Here is a 17,559-nt window from a genome sequence, read left to right as displayed (position 1 = left end):
ATATTCTAGAGGTGACGTACTCGTCCCTGGGGGAGCTGGGGCTGTTGACAACCAACAGGAAGCTCTGCTGTGGGCTGGTCCATGAAGTCACGAAGAGTCGGAAGCGACTGAACAAATAAACAACAACAAACTATGGTGGACTAGACATCCCTGAAGGAGCAGACATGGCATTGCAGCAGAGATCTGAGGCCAGACAGTAAGTTCTGGCCAGCACAGTCTCTAAGAACAAGGAGAAATTGTGAGATTGCCCACTTGCACGCCAGACAGCTGCTCCTCATGAGGAGACTGCAGGAACTGAAATTCTGGCAGTCAACTCATGAGTCGAGTGGCTGGGGGATTGAGGGATTTCAATCAAGCTCACAGCTGTAATGCAGCCTATGTGGACACAAGATTTGCAAAAGCCTCACTTTCTTAATCACTATAGGAAGTAATCAATTTACAGTTAAAGAGTGATTTTCTGAGTGGCAGGATAAGAGAAATCCACTTGGTGAGTCAATATTATTTCTGGATTAAAGGAGGAGGGGAAAAAGAGCTTTAAAGGCTTTAAATTTTCAGCAAAAAGCTTAACAAGAATTGGATATAAGAAAGTTTAAAACAGATAAAGGGGACAGCAATTTTGAAAGATTAAATTTTGGTGAAAGTGCTGTTGAAATTTGGTTAGAGAAAAGACAATATCTATGTTTATTGCTGACTGGAAATTTGTTATGGGCTTTTTGTGTAAAACCAAAAAAAATGAATTTATGGTCTATGCTTTTGACAATTAGATAGGAGAGATTATAGAAAGAAGATAGTCATGATGTAACTTTAGAGAAAGAGATAAATTTACAATTGTACTTATAACTACTGTAAAGAAGATTGAAAGCCACTTCTTTATATCTTTTTTCTTTCTTTTCTATTTTTCTTCTACTTTTTTATTTTCTTTTTTCTTTTTGCACTTTAGCTTTCTCTTTTATTTCTTCATTTTTCTTTTTTCTTTCTTACTCTATTTTAGTTTGTATTCATTTTTACTCTTGTTTTTGAAACTTTCAATAAAATTATATTAAAAAGAAAAGAAACAAGAATGTTTAGTCCTGAGAAGAGACCACTATCTCCAATGCCCAAAAGGCAGTCACATAGAAAATTGAGATTTTATCATTCTCTATCAATCCAGAGTACAGGACATGACACAATGGATTTAAGTTACAGGAAAGCAGATTCTGATTGTATTTTAGAAAAAAAAACATCGGAACAGTAAAAGTGGTTTGACAGTTACCTAAACAGTTCTCCCATCCACCCCCTGCCCCCATGTGCTTAATTAAAAGTTAAACAACTATCTGTTGGTGATTCTTTAATTGGAATTTCAGAACTAAACAGGGAGGTTACCTTGTTGCCCCAAATGACCTTTTCCAACTCAATGATTCTATGAAACCTAGTTTTAATTCAACTTTAAATACTATATACTATGATTTTAACAATGTCTTATCTTCAAGTGACTTCATTTAGCACCTGAATTCAGACTGAAAATGGATTCAAAATGCTGATATTTTAGAATATCTGAGAAAACAAATAACTGGTAAGATGAAGGTTTTAAAGCTTCAAACTTTAATGTTCCAGAATCTGTATCTGCTTTAACAGCATAATGTTAGTTTTTATGAGTGGGCTGTATGTATGTTAGTGTGGGTTTTCAATTTAATACTGTGTATCACTGCCAAGAGCAGATGTCTGATGTTCTGCATTGAAGGTAGAGCCCCTCTCAAACCAGTTGTGCAACCAGCATCTGAAATGGCATCACAATCAATCCTTGGCAATATTGACAGCAATGAATTCTTAAATATTATATTTTCTGCATGAAACCTGTATTTCTTAAGCAAAGAACTCCAGCCTGTTCCAATTTATCAGCTCCCGGATTCCAGTTTAGTCATTGAAATAGTAAGGTGATTGATTTATTTAGTGGGAAGATCAGGGCAGTTAACTATAATTGATCCAGATGTCACTGAACTTTTCCACTGCTGCCTCACAACTTAATAATTTTGTTTTCCTTAAAAAAAAAATTCCTATCAATGCATGCTTTGATGGATTAATTCCAAACCAGAAATTATGGAATCACTGCAGCATCATAAAATGTCAAGCCTTTGTTAAAGACAATACTTAAACATTGAAATTCTTGAAAACCCCATATTAATTAAAGCCTTGCTGGAAACATATCAACTTGTTTTCATATGGCAGCCTATCTTTCTTCTGCTAAGGTCTAAAGCCATGCAGTTTTGTATCCCACTATGTGCTATAGGAATCTCTGAAACTTAATTACATTTACTGTTACAAAAAAAGAGTTTATGAACTTTTGCCTTTAGGCAAAAATGTTTATTTCATTGCCTTTGCTATTCATCCTTTTCAACTCTATTGCCTTTGAACTCTTCAGCTGCACAGAGTTATCACCATGGTACAGAAACCAGGAAGTGTGCTCTGGAGATGCAGACCACAAGTTGCAGAAAATGAAAAAAGCAAAAGATATAGGAGTCGTTATTTTGGCCACCCTTTGTGCTATTAAAATCTCATTTTCTGCCTATTAGAATGCCCTCTTACTGCTTACGCAGTGGTGATAGTCAGTGATTAGTGTGTAATTCAGTATAATTGTCTTTTCACTTTTCATTTGTGTCAGTCCAAGCTTCCTTCTGTTTTTTTTAACCCCACAGAGAAAGAGCAGAAAGAAAATAAAGCTGTTAAAATTCTCACATCCCTGAAGAGATTTCCTGATTGTAATTATAGATTGCTTCCCCCCCCATTCTATGACATTTGCTCAAAATTCAGTGGTTACCTCTCCAAAACACCTGTGCTAAATCCACACTAATAGAATAAACTGCAGAATATTTTACCAGAAACTAATAATGTCGAGCTGAAGACAGATGCCAGAAGTAGGAAGTTTAACCAACCTTTTCTGGCACTCAGTTATCAAGGCAATTTATTAACATGTTCATTCAAGAAGAGCTCATGCAAATTAGGAAAACAATTACGTCCTTCAAGTCATTATAAGCTTCTTGAGAGCAGTAATGCTCTTAATTTATGTATTCATAATTCGATTATAGCTCAGCTTAATGTGTATTGCTCATCAGCTGAGGCAATGAGCAACCTACTTGTAAGGCTAAATTTAAACCATACATATCTTTTTCATTATTTTCATGACAAAGGATCAAGACCAAAATCAGTGACTTTGGAGAGTTTTTTTTTTTTAAGGAAAGGGGAAAGGCAAGAAATCAACTTTAAAAATATATATGTTGGAAAAGCACCACATCAAACACGCCTGACAGCTGAATACAAGCAGAAAGGCTTTGGGGTTGCATTATGAAACATTGCCTTAAACTAAATATAAGCTATGACTTCTGATTCTGTCAGTAGAAAAAGGAGGGGGAGGAAACTAGCAAACTGAAATCATGTGGCTTATATAAAGAATACTTTATGGTTTAAATCTGGCAAATCATTGTATGATGGCCTTGGGGAATAGACAACTTAGTCTGGGTATACAGCAAATCCTGTGTCTGAAAAAGCAGAACTGACCTGAGGTGAAAGGCCATTGCCAATGGCAGGGTTCATAGGATTTGAGGGCCCGGATGGAGGCACAAAGCTGTCTGTATAGCTGGAAAAGCCGTGCCTCGTGCTTGGTAGGCAGTAGGCAGAGCTGCTGTCTGGGTTCGAAGGGAGGCTGGTTTGGTGTACCGTGCTTGGTGGAAGAGGCTGAGGTCGGTGAACTGTACTGCTTGGGTCTGATACAGCTGCAATGAAAAGGGGCACAGGAATGAATTTCTCTCATTTTCCCATTCAAAATCCAACCCAGATCATAGAAAGGATTGCCGGACCAGATCCCGATGTTTAAAATGATTCGGTGATTGAGTACACATCACATGCTAAGCCATTATATATTCTCTTTGGTTTAGCTTGTTCAAACTCAGCCAAGCTCACTTCTCAAGTTCACTTAGTCTGCAATAGAAGAATAGGTTCTGACCATTGGAATCATGCCTTTGTTTCTTACATGCCCTTCATCTCCAGCGCACCTTGTCCTTTCACACTTGTCTTGGGTCAGGAAAACCCTCGTTTGCATTGTTTCAAAAATAGATAAGTGATGCAAGGGAAGGAGAGATAGGAAGAAGGAAACACGGAAGGAAGTCTAAGACATGAGACCAATGGCAAAAGCATTACCTGGCTGCTAGGAGTGCACGTTGAGCCCTTGAAAGAAACTTGTCAAACAGCTGAAATATTACCTTATTGTAAAAAAATGTAAACAATCACATTTGGACAGGAAGTTATTAATTTAGGAAACTCTCAGATTAATCACTTTCATGTAGCTCCAAGTAACTTTAGAACAGCACCAGAAAACTGATTTTCCCTATGAGACTGTAAGAATTCATGTTTAATGAAAGTACTTAGAGATTCTAACAATGAATTTCAACACGCTGAGTTCTCTGAGCTGTAATCCAGAATCCCTTGTATAGACAACAGAATCCATGACAACGGACTGATTTTAAGTTTTGTATATAGTTCTAACAAAGCACATGATTGTTTAATAAAGTTCTGGGCCCTTCAAATTGTGATCTGGCTTTTGTCTGCTCAAGTATTCTATCCAACTCCTGTCAGAATGTATTCTTGGAGCCAGCATCAAACATACCATTCACCACGATAAAAGTTACATTGGGTGGTGGACCAGAATGGGCAATGAAACTGATCAAGCTACAATTCAGAACTCTCCAGATGTATGGAAATACGATACTTTTCATTCCTAGCCACACATCTAGAGGTTCTCTAGTTGGGAAAGCTGAGCCACAGTTTGAATATCTGAAACTGATTTCCAGATTTCACTTTCCATGTTAAGGCTGATCCACTGAAACCAGTGTAAACATCTCTGAAGAGGTAATTGTAATGCTTTTCAGACATTCAAAACTTCAGAGGAATGAATAATATGTCAAAGTACAGTTCAAAAGAATTTTTCAGCTATACCTTGTGGAATAGAAGTGGGCTGATAGGAAGATTCTGATAACTGGTATGTTGGCAGAGTTGGCATGGCAGTGGGTGGGAAACCTCCTGGAATCAAGTGATTGAAAGCCATAAGTTGATTGGCTCCAGCTTGCTTCCTCCATCTGGCTCGACGATTACTAAACCAAACCTAGAAATAGTTGAAAACATAGCTTAAATCAATTTGAAATGCATTCAGCATTAGCCAAGCTATATTGATATATGTCTTACTTACATCTTGATTAGTTTATTTAAAAATCTTTGAAAGTTTTAACTGATTCAGAATTAAGGATCCAGAGTCCTCACAGTACATAGTTGAATGAGTAGATATGCCCAATTGTACTAATTATCAAAATATATCGGCTTCATCACAAAAGCTAGTTAGTACCCATAAAACCTTACTTGGTTTGGTTTCAAGATACTATCTCCTCTCATATTAACTATCCATATTCTAATATATTATAAAGAAGTCTTTCTCTGTCCTGAAGTGGGATGGTGTTAAATTAGTTGTGGTATGTGAGAAAGCCTAATTTGTGGCTGCACCCATTATTAAATACACTCCCATGAAGAATCTTTTCACTTTTGTTCTTTGCATTGTGAAGACTGTTCTGTTTAAGTGGGCATTTTATTCTAGTTGTAATTATTTTAATTTGTCTGTCAATAGTATTCAATTATTCTATTGAATTTTTTTATTATTTTTATTACCTTAATAAACGTAATTATTTTTAATTAACAGCCACCTATTTATTAGACTTATTTTTTAAGTGTGTTTAAACCTTAACCTTAAAATTTTTTTAAGTGTGTTTTTGGTTTAAACAACATAGTGTTATAGGTTCCCAGTCCAGGACATATCCACCTGAATCCAGGTGATGCTTCACTTTTTCCTTACCAATATTTATCCCCAACTGTGCTGTTGCAGTATATAACAAAATATCCAAGTTATAGCTTAAAAGACAGGTTTATTTCTTAACAGCATGTTTTGTCACATTTGCAGTACTGCCTCAAGATATTTCTACTGCTGATATAAAAGACAAAATTGTGCACCACTACCATTCCATTTATGGACTGGAAATTGAATCGTACTAATACAGGACAGCACCCTTTACTGGCACACAATTTGCTGCTCTCTACTCACCACCTTTCTCATGAGCCAACCATTTCATTATGGGTAATGATAGGGGTGACATGCATATTCTCCACAACAAAGAAAGTGCTGCTGTATTTCCTTCCAACTATATGAAAAATGAGCCACCAGTGAATACAGGCCCTGCAACACATTTGTTTCTATTCATTCCCCTACCCCACCTTTCAGCATACAAAGCCATGCCCTCCAGTTAAAAAATTGTTCTGAGAAGTTAATTGGACCAACATGAGGGCTGGAGATCCATTGCTAATGCAAATAAGCATAACAACAGCATAGCAATAGTGAAAAGAGGCAGACTTTGCTCCTGATACACATTCTTGTCCAACTCTAGGCCATAGCTCCATATATCTTTCAGTCATTTAGAGATAGTTATTCCCCAACAATATTATAGAAAAGGCATTGTCAGCCCAGGGCATGATGACTGGGGTGTTTTGAGAATAAGATCATCATAATGGGAGGGCACCAAGTTGTGGAAGGCATTACAAACACACACACACACACAGCCTTGGGGTTGTCTCTGCAACATAATCACAAAGAAGATTATGGGACATTTGCCATGTATTTTATTTATTTATTTATTTATTATTCAAATTTAGCCACCACCCATCTCCCCCAAAAGAGTGTATTATTTTGTGTGTATTGGGTTATGTGTGTGTCTGTGAGTATTTTTGCTACCTTTCTGATGGTATTTGCAGTGGCAAAGTTCCTAATTTTGTTCTTGCATCTTACCCAAAATTCCATCATTCCCTCTTTGTCTTTTTTTTTCATATCCTTCCATCCTTTAATTTCCATTACTTCCAATCTTTTGCCCCCCTCTGCTCTTTCATTTCCTTCATGGCCATCGAACCAATCCAAAATTAAATAAATACTTCAGATATACAGCAGTACAGCAAAGAGGGAGGTACATTTTCTGGCTTAAATTAGATGTGTCTCTATCAATGCACCAGTCTTTTGATTTGGTACATATTTGGCATTCATCCTTGTAAAGCTCAGGCTCTGTTTAGAAGAAACTATCCTCTATTGTCTTGATGAATTCTCTTTTCAAACATTTTGCCTATTTGAATGAGAGATCTTGTTCCCTTAAAAGCACATTGGTAATTCTCTGTTTAGGATAAGGCAGTTGAAATGTCATGGCCAATTTCACAAAGTTAAGCCTGGGGGAAGAACCTCAGCTTTAAAAGGATACTCAGCCAGCATCAAGGGAATAGGATCTTGCCTTGTCCAGTTATAAACTTCTTCAGAGAAAAATGATAACAAAAAAGGCAAAATGTAAATATTGGTAATTAGAGTTGGAAATCGTCTGCAAGGCCATCTAGTCTGCTCCATTCCAGAGCTGAATATATTGGACTGATGTGTCCAAACCAATTGGAGTGTCTCTACTATTTTTCACAGGGGACTTTGCTGCAGCCCATTGCAATTCATTGTTAAGGAAAACATTTATCTTATCATGCTGGCTGGGGAATTTTGAGAGTTGAAGTCCACACATCTTAAAGTTGCTGAGGTTGAAAAACACTGCCCTAGACAATAAACAAGACATTGCTTAATTATGTTAATAGGTCTTAATTATGTGAAATATTTTTAAGATCAGTAGCTTTGATTTCTGGTGATAAATTGTAACAAGAATATAATGGTCATCACTAAAAGTTAATCCTGGAAATTTTATGCCAAAATTCAATAGAACCAAAAATATTTTGCATCATCAACCCTCAAGATACTTCTCTGTAAATTTCACTGCCAAATGTTTGCCAGAATTGATATCCAAGAATATTATTTAACATTGAATAATATTGAATATGTGTCAACTGGTATTTTGTATGTGACATTTGACATACAATAGTTGTTAAAGTTTTAAATGCAGTAATATGTGATATCCTATCCTAATATATTTGTATATTATTCTATACTTGATGAGCTGGTCACTCATAACTCACTGCCACTCAGAAAATTGCGGTCAGAGCATATTTGTCACACTGGCCATCCCAAAGAGCTATCCCATTTTTCTTGCTGCAGCATTTGACACTGCTGCATTTTTGGGATGGCCAGTGGGTTGGTTGGAGTGCCCATCTTATTCCTTCTTCCAAAGAATCCTTGCTCAACAGTATTTGGCCCCATTTATTTATTTACCTGCTGTTTATCCAGTATTTCTATTGTTTTTTTAACAATTCCAAATCTCACAACAATCAGATTATTACATCTGTTATTATAATTTTATGTACATACTTTCTTATCTGCCTCTGTCTTATCTGTATTCCCCTGGTTTATACATTTGCCATCATTAATGTAAACTTTTCTGTAAAATCTAACATATTTCAAATAATAGCCATTCAGCAAATGCAGCCTGTTTTTTTAATCACTATTCACTAGCAGATAACTTTATTCTGCCTGCAGCTTAAGGATTTCCTTAAGTATGAATTGAAATATTTATGTAACTACAGAAGCACCAAGCCTAAATGGAAACATGCCTTTGGGCACATGGAGAATCAGTGGTGGTATGCTGGTTGGGAAGATACAGTCAAGAGCTCTGTGGAGTTCTCCATTTCAATAGTGCAGAAGTATGGACAAAGTGGCACTTAAATTCCCAGTTCATCTTTTAATTCCCAGAAGTTTCTCTCCCTCCTCTGGTACTTTAACCACTGATTGATTGGGGTCCCCCCCCCTTCTTTGTGCTGTTTTAAGGAAAAGTCCATATGTTCTACATAGTAGAAAATTTGCTAGACTAGAGATCACAGGAGTGAGTGTGAGACACGATGTGTCTCAAGGGAACCAAAGAAACCATAAGGAATGTAAAATGTCACAGGGTTAAAGCCACATTAAGACAGCTGTTATGTTAATGAGACTTCTGCTTTTTTTGTCAGAGCTGTGAGTCAGTGTGTTAGAAAAATATGAATGTTGATTGTTGTCTTTAAAGCAGACATCCCAGAACTGAATATGCAAAGATTTAAAATAGGGAGTCCAAATTAGCAGAGGTTTTTTTTTAATTGTCAATTTTAGGCATAGTCAATCTAATTTTCAGTTTCAGTATCTGAAACATGCAACTATTTTTTAATAATCTGGTTTGTTCATGTATTTGTCTTTCAGAACTTCTAGTTGATGAAACTAGGGTCTGTCAAATGTGTTTCAAAATATAGATCATGCTGATTTGCTTACCTAGATCAGTTACCTGAATAAATTACATGGTGGTGTGTAGGATTTACTTTGTTTTTAGACAGAACAACACACACACACACACACAAAATAGTAGTTCAAGAAGTAGTATATAAAATTGGAAAACTAAATGACTCTAATTACATAGCCAGCTCATAAGGGTTTTTTTTCACTACCAAAACTGGAGCTGCACATAAATGTTGTAAATTTACACTGTAACCAGTGTAAATAAGCTGGTTCAATTACAAAGAAGTAGTCTTATACTATATTGTTATTTGTTTTTGTTTTCCCTAATTTCTTACATTCAAAAAGAAATAAGGAAATAAGGAATATATGTATAAAGGTAGATAGAAGTATAGGTAGGGAAAGTCAGAGATGGAGATAGAGAAACATAGGGTGACACACGTAAAATATTTACTACCTTATATAAATATATTGTTCTCTTACAGTTGGGTAACTCTGTAAACCTACCAAACAGGAGCAAAAAAGACACTTGGGGGCAAATTCCAGGGCATCATTCAACAGAATGGACAAGATTTCCCAAATGCAAAGGAATGGTAGAAAATGACACCTAAAGATCATCTAAAAAGCAGGATCCTATAATACTGTAAAGTCCAGATTATAATATATGAAATGTATCATCTTGATGTATTAAAATCACCTAGAGATCTACCAATAGATCCATATCTTAAATTTGCTTTTCTATGGTATAGCTCTAGTGAGAATATATAAAATGAACATGGTAAAAATAGTTCAGGATCATTTCTTTATAATTGGTTGAGGTTTCCAAAATCATAATCATTTTACAAGATTAAAAATGAACAAATGAGACTCAGACATTTTCATCTTTATCTTTTTAAAATCTTCCTTAAAATTTCTCCAGAGTTTTATTTTCAAGACTATGTTTGAGGCATTTTAAATTTTGTTCATTTTTAATCTTGTAAAATGATTATGACTTTCAAAACTTCTGGTTCAATTACAAAGAAGTAGTCTTATACTATTTTTATTGTGACAGCATCAATAAATGAACTTCATGAATTCAGCTCTGCTCATAACCTAATAGTTAATTATAAATAGGACATGAATTCCATAATACACCAATGCAAGCTGATTTCAGATGCATATTTTTAAATGCAACTTACCTAGCTCATGGTTAGTTCTAAGCATTCTTTGCTTTCAAAATTACATTAGGCAATTCACTGTGTTTTATAAATATATTTGCCATATGGTTAGTATCTAGGACACCAAAAATGTGGAAAGTGAATGAGATTATACTTCCTTCCTATTTATGTTCCTTAGTAAATAATCCCAGATCTATTTTTTTTTATTTGACAATAAATAAATGAATAAAAGCAAATGTGAAAAGACATGGAGTTTACAAAACACATTAAAGACCACCAACCAATGCACCTTCTCCTGTCCCCTTGGTCATGTGCCTATGACTATTATGCAAATAAGCAGTGAAGCTATGAGTACCAGACCACTGGATACAGGAGAGGGACCAACAGTTTAGAGGGGTCCCAAAGTTAGGACACCACATTTTTAAAAGTGTATTAGTGGTGCCACTGCCTGGAATATGAGGGAGGGATACATAGTATGGAAAGAGAGAGGAAAAAAAGAAGCATCAAATGTGGAGTCCCAAGAGCTTCTTCCAGCACTACAGAATGTTTTGATACAAAGTGGCCTTGCAACATAATATATCTCATTAGGGTTTCTTCACCAAGAATAAAAATCTTCATATAAAGAAAAAACTGTTCCCCCTTGCAATTAATAGAAGAGGGCTGTTTGGAACTTTTACAATTATATTCACCTGAACCCGAGCCTCAGTGAGTTTGGCTCTTTGTGCAAGTTCCTCTCTGGTGTAAATGTCAGGATAATGAGTCCGCTCAAAAGCTCTCTCCAGTTCTTCTAATTGTTCTGCTGTGAAAGTTGTTCTACTTCGACGCTGCTTTCTCTTCAGTGGCAAATCTGGCTCAGAATCAATGTCGGAACCTTCATCTGACTGTGGTGCTGAAGCTAGAAAGCAAGCAAGCAAGCAATGAAGCAATTAATCGTTCATTGGGGAGATCAGGAGAAAAAAACACCTAACCAAACCTGCAGGAACTAGCACTGAGCAAATAATTGACTAATTTATTCAAATTAGTCAATTTAGTCCTAGGCACCAAACAATAAGCAGTCTTGTCTGAGTGTGCCACAGCATATTTCCTTCAAATGGCTGAATAACTCTTAATAGAAACTTCAGATAATATAGTCGTTTTTTTTCCTTCTGGAATATCTGCAGGCGCAGATTCCAATTTCCTTACACAGCTTATTTATTCAAATATATTCAGCGTATTTTTTTCCCCAGTGATTTCAACAGTTTGAAACCTAAGCCATGTAGATTCTAAGTTGCGGTAATTAGTTCAGTAAATTTGTATGGCCTTACCTCAAATCAAATAAACAAAAATCCTCATTTATTTAAATGTTCAAGCATTTGTGAGTTTGTTGCTAAGACTGCTGAAGAGGCTGCCTTTAGCAATGGAGTCACTTCCAAGGGATTCCCACTTAAAATGAAAAGTGGATTTTTATTATCAGTGGGTTAGATTTGCCTTTCCAGCCATGTAATGCTACTTAGTTCCTCCATGGACTGTGTCATGGTTTAACCATGGCTTACTAAAATTAGCTGGACTGACACAATGCACTAAGGCATTAATTATGATCTGCAAATCGTAAGGGTTTGGTTCTATGCCAAAACCAAGGAAACCACATTACATTTTAGGATGTTGTATAAACTCAGCCAATGGCTTCAACTCTTTGCTCTTATAGAATTACCCAGTTTTATCTTAGTGGACCCTAAAAACTGAACATTCAGACAGGAATAAAAGAAATTAATTCATCCCAAACTTCTATATTTAGTTTATTTGAATAAAAAATGCATGTATTCAATATGCAAAAGTTTATGTTTATGTAATCATGAGGGTGTCTTGAAATGATACAAAATACAAAATAGAAGACAATAAAAGCTTTTCAGTTGAATTAATTTACACCTTCTATCGTGCTCAATTTGTGGCAACTAATAACTGCCATATAAAAGCTGAATCAACTCTGTAATGGCTGTTGCTGGCCCAAATAATCTCAGCGACCCCTTCAGCACTGACACCTTCATACCTCCCTCCATTGCTAGAACACAACTTTTAGATACAATCTAATCTAAATTGCAATTTCTTTCAGTTCTGTCACCTTTATAGCTGTTGTACTTGTTACCCAATCATCTAGATCATCTGGATCCAGCTGGGGAATTCTGGGAGCTGGAGGCCATACATCTTAAATTGCTAAGGTTGAGAAACACTGCTCTAGATCTATCCAGCAAAAGATTTTATTATTATGGCACCTCAACTATATTGCATGTGAAAGGATTTGGAACACCTCTCTTTTCTTTGAATAATTTTGTTCTGAATACATTTCCCAAGAAAAATGCCATGTGAAAAAGACATACAGTTTACAAAACACATTAAAGACCACCAACCAGTGCACCTTCTCCTGTCACCTCAGTCATGTGCCTATGACTATTATGCAAATAAGCAGTGAGGCTATGAGTACCGGACCACTGGATACAGGAGAGGGACCCACAGTTTCGAGTTAGCCCAATCAGCAGGTACCAAACTGATGAGCTAGGCAGTTGATTCCTGAAGTTAGTTCTTACTGCACATGTAAATTGTTTTACTTTGGGAAGAACTAGAGCATGATCCAAAAGTAGATACCTAAACCCAGCTGCATGTCCAGGAGGTGATTAACATTAGTTTCTCTACACAGTTAATTTAATTTGATGAAAGAGAGCAGCAAACTCTCACAGGTGGAATTTCATCTGTGGAGTGTGTCAGTCCCACACTTACTTACTTACAAAGTGGGCAAAAAGTGTTTGTGACTATTTTGTCTTGTATTTTGCAATCATCTCCCCAGTCATCTGTAGCCTCGCTAGCTTCCAAAGCTTTAATTAAATCCAAGGGTATAATCATGGGGAAATTCTTCTTACTGGGCTTTTTCAGTCATGGTATCAATAACTGGAAGAAATATCTCAGTTTCATAATGTTCCCTCTTATCAACCAAACCTTAAAATGACTTATAAAAAAGAAGAAAAGCTGGTTATTAATAGCTTCAGAATCTAACAGAGTCTGGCCATTCTCAGTAACTATTTCAGAAATTAGGGTCTGTTGATTCTGTTGTTTCAAATGATGTGCAAACAACTTATTAGCTTTTTCATCAGACACACAATACTTGGCTGCTATACTATGTTTCTGGACCCTGCTATGAGAGGGGTAAATTGTACTCTTGCAGAGGAAGGAAACTGGATTTAAGGTCCATTTTTAAAGCATTTGATTAGTTTTATTATTGCATAAACTTTGTATAAAAGTAGATCAGAAATAAAGATCCAAGAAGTAAGATGTAACTTAACAAAAGTTTCTCTTTTCCAATATTATGCCAGATTCTTGCCACCATCAGCATATATCTGAATAAATTGTGATATTTTTCATTTACACTGTCTGGAATTATTCCTAATAAAAATATTTAGAGTTTCAGTTTAAATGTTCTCTTCATAATTTCCTGAATGTTTTGATGCATATGTTGTTTATTTGTTTAGTCGCTTCCGACTCTTCGTGACTTCATGGACCAGCCCACGCCAGAGCTTCCTGTCGGTCGTCAACACCCCCAGCTCCCCCAGGGACGAGTCCGTCACCTCTAGAATATCATCCATCCACCTTGCCCTTGGTCGGCCCCTCTTCCTTTTGCCTTCCACTCTCCCTAGCATCAGCATCTTCTCCAGGCTGTCCTGTCTTCTCATTATGTGGCCAAAGTATTTCAGTTTTGCCTTTAATATCATTCCCTCAAGTGAGCAGTCTGGCTTTATTTCCTGGAGGATGGACTGGTTGGATCTTCTTGCAGTCCAAGGCACTCTCAGAATTTTCCTCCAACACCACAGTTCAAAAGCATCGATCTTCCTTCGCTCAGCCTTCCTTATGGTCCAGCTCTCGCAGCCATATGTTACTACAGGGAACACCATTGCTTTAACTATGCGGGCCTTTGTTGTCAGTGTGATGTCTCTGCTCTTAACTATTTTATCGAGATTTGTAATTGCTCTTCTCCCAAGGATTAAACGTCTTCTGATTTCCTGACTGCAGTCAGCATCTGCAGTAATCTTTGCACCTAGAAATACAAAGTCTTTCACTGCTTCTACATTTTCTCCCTCTATTTGCCAGTTATCAATCAAGCTGGTTGCCATAATCTTGGTTTTTTTGAGGTTTAGCTGCAAACCAGCTTTTGCACTTTCTTCTTTCACCTTCATCATAAGGCTCCTCAGTTCCTCTTCGCTTTCAGCCATCAAAGTGGTATCATCTGCATATCTGAGATTGTTAATGTTTCTTCCAGAGATTTTAACTCCAGCCTTGGATTCCTCAAGCCCAGCTTGTCGCATGATGTGTTCTGCATACAAGTTGAATAGGTAGGGTGAGAGTATACAGCCCTGCCGTACTCCTTTCCCAATCTTAAACCAGTCCGTTGTTCCGTGGTCTGTTCTTACTGTTGCTACTTGGTCGTTATACAGATTCTTCAGGAGGCATACAAGATGACTTGGTATCCCCATACCACTAAGAACTTGCCACAATTTGTTATGGTCCACACAGTCAAAGGCTTTAGAATAGTCAATAAAACAGAAATAGATGTTTTTCTGAAACTCCCTGGCTTTTTCCATTATCCAGTGGATATTGGCAATTTGGTCTCTAGTTCCTCTGCCTTTTCTAAACCCAGCTTGTACATCTGGCAATTCTCGCTCCATGAACTGCTGAAGTCTACCTTGCAGGATCTTGAGCATTACCTTACTGGCATGTGAAATGAGTGCCACTGTTCGATAGTTTGAACATTCTTTAGTGTTTCCCTTTTTTTGGTATGGGGATATAAGTTGATTTTTTCCAATCTGATGGCCATTCTTGTGTTTTCCAAATTTGCTGGCATATAGCATGCATTACCTTGACAGCATCATCTTGCAAGATTTTGAACAGTTCAGCTGGGATGCTGTCGTCTCCTGCTGCCTTGTTATTAGCAATGCTTCTTAAGGCCCACTCAACCTCACTCTTCAGGATGTCTGGCTCTAGCTCACTGACCACACCGTCAAAGCTATCCCCGATATTGTTATCCTTCCTATACAGGTCTTCCGTATATTCTTGCCACCTTTTCTTGATCTCTTCTGCTTCTGTTAGGTCCTTGCCATCTTTGTTTTTGATCATACCCATTTTTGCCTGGAATTTACCTCCAATGTTTCTAATTTTCTGGAAGAGGTCTCTTGTCCTTCCTATTCTATTGTCTTCTTCCACTTCCGCACATTGCTTGTTTAAAAATAATTCCTGATCTCTTCTGGCTAACCTCTGGAATTTTGCATTTAATTGGGCATATCTCCCCCTATCACTGTTGCCTTTTGCTTTTCTTCTTTCTTGGGCTACTTCTAGTGTCTCAGCAGACAGCCATTTTGCCTTCTTGGTTTTCTCTTTCTTTGGTTTGTATTTTGTTGCCGCCTCCTGAACAATGCTGCCAACGTCTGTCCAGAGTTCTTCCGGGACCCTATCTACTAAGTCCAGTCCCTTAAATCTATTCTTCACCTCCACTGCATATTCCTTAGGAATATTAGTGAGCTCATATCTAGCTGATCTGTGGGTCTTCCCTAATCTCTTTAGTCTGATCCTAAATTGTGCAAGAAGAAGTTCATGATCTGAACTACAGTCAGCTCCAGGCCTTGTTTTTACTGACTGTACAGATGTCCGCCACCTTTGGCTGCAAAGGATGTGACCACTACACATGGTAGAATATTTCTTCTTTATCATGGCATTTCCAGCATTTTTTGTTATATGATTTGTCAATTTCGACAACTGACGACAAAGTTATATAGCATCTATAAAACATTTGATAACAATTTTCCCTTGAATTATAGCTTGGAGAAAGTTTTATTGATTTTTTTGCAGAACTTTTCCCATTTATCCGCTATGATTACTTCTTTGAAATTTTGCACCCATTTTATCACATATTTTTATATGTTCTCTCTCTGTATCATATTTCAAAAACAATTTATAAATACAATCTAATAAGTTATTTTGGTTTAGTATGTGTTTCAAATACTGTCATCTTTCTCTTTTTTTATAATAAATTTTATTAAGTTTCAAAAGAAGAATAAAAACTACAGAAAAACAAAAAACTCAAACAAAGAAAAAAACTAAAAAGGTGCAGAAACACAAGAGAAACATTTTTCAGATTTACAAATAGATGTGACTTCTGACTTTTAACAGCAAGAATATACAAAAATTTCCATAATCAATCTCTTACTCTATATTAAGCCAAAACACCACATTATATCTATAAATAATTCCACTTCAACACATAATAAAAGTCACTAAGTACAGTTACTCCTCCCCCTTATATTATAATAAAGAAAAAAAAATCATATAAACCTCCTAAACATCTTTCTCCCCTCCAAAAGATAACACATATTTAATTATTTCCTTCCTACCACTATTCTATACATTTCTGTCTACTATAATAAGAATCAAATTAAAAAGCACCTACTTTGTCCGCTATTATACTTAATAATACAACAAATTTAATAATCCCAATCTTAATAAACCCAAAAAACAATGACAATTCAAAACAGTAATTCCATATCTTTAAAAGCAAATAACATCAATCAGTTCCTTAAAGCAAACCAGATAAACATTATTTAACTCTAATACAACAATTTTTATAATTTTAATCTTAATAAACCCAAAAAACAAAGACAATTCAAAACAGTAAATCCACATCTTTAAAGGCAAATAGCATCAATCAAATCTTTATAACAAACCAGATAAACATTCTTCAACCTTTATCCCACTTCAAAATAAACCGGAGAAGTTACATATCCCCACAGTGTGCACAGAGCTTTCCTCTTGAAAGAATCAAATGGCCCAACTGCCCCCCTCAGAGATTCCAGGTTCTTTTCATGGCATTCCATCAGGAGATCGATTTTACTTATGGCTTGCAGATCACTCTCTCTATTAGATTTCTCCAACTCCATTATTCAATCTTCATCCAGCATCTCAATAAAAATCCCAATCTCAGTCTTAAAAAATGCCTTTCTATCACTCTTAAATCCCTCAGTTTCATCCACCACATCCCCAACCTGATGGCACATTTTAGATCTCATATTTTCCACAATCTCCTGGATATCTTGCATAAAATCTTGATAGAAGTCATAAGAGATCTGTTTAAAATCTTGGTGGAAGTCAGAAAGAATC

At 36.4% G+C, this 17,559-nt stretch overlaps 1 protein-coding gene across 4 annotated transcripts in view; it reads right to left on the bottom strand.

Moving 5' to 3' along the window:
- Positions 1–17,559, bottom strand: part of PAX3 (paired box 3) — a 99,819-nt gene that overhangs the window by 15,698 nt on the left and 66,562 nt on the right. For 2 of the 4 annotated variants that reach the window (XM_063306110.1, XM_063306109.1), the window contains 3 exons: positions 11,079–11,278; positions 4,966–5,131; positions 3,532–3,746 (listed from right to left, as the gene is read on the bottom strand). In XM_063306110.1, coding sequence (XP_063162180.1) covers positions 3,532–3,746; positions 4,966–5,131; positions 11,079–11,278 — 581 coding nt within the window. Of the gene's footprint in view, positions 1–3,531; positions 3,747–4,965; positions 5,132–11,078; positions 11,285–17,559 lie in introns of all 4 variants that reach the window. The other 2 variants (XM_063306107.1, XM_063306108.1) reach the window with 1 other exon arrangement.

Source organism: Candoia aspera, chromosome 6, assembly GCF_035149785.1.
Source record: "Candoia aspera isolate rCanAsp1 chromosome 6, rCanAsp1.hap2, whole genome shotgun sequence".
Lineage (NCBI taxonomy): Eukaryota > Metazoa > Chordata > Lepidosauria > Squamata > Boidae > Candoia > Candoia aspera.
This window is presented reverse-complemented; position numbering and strand designations above follow the sequence as displayed.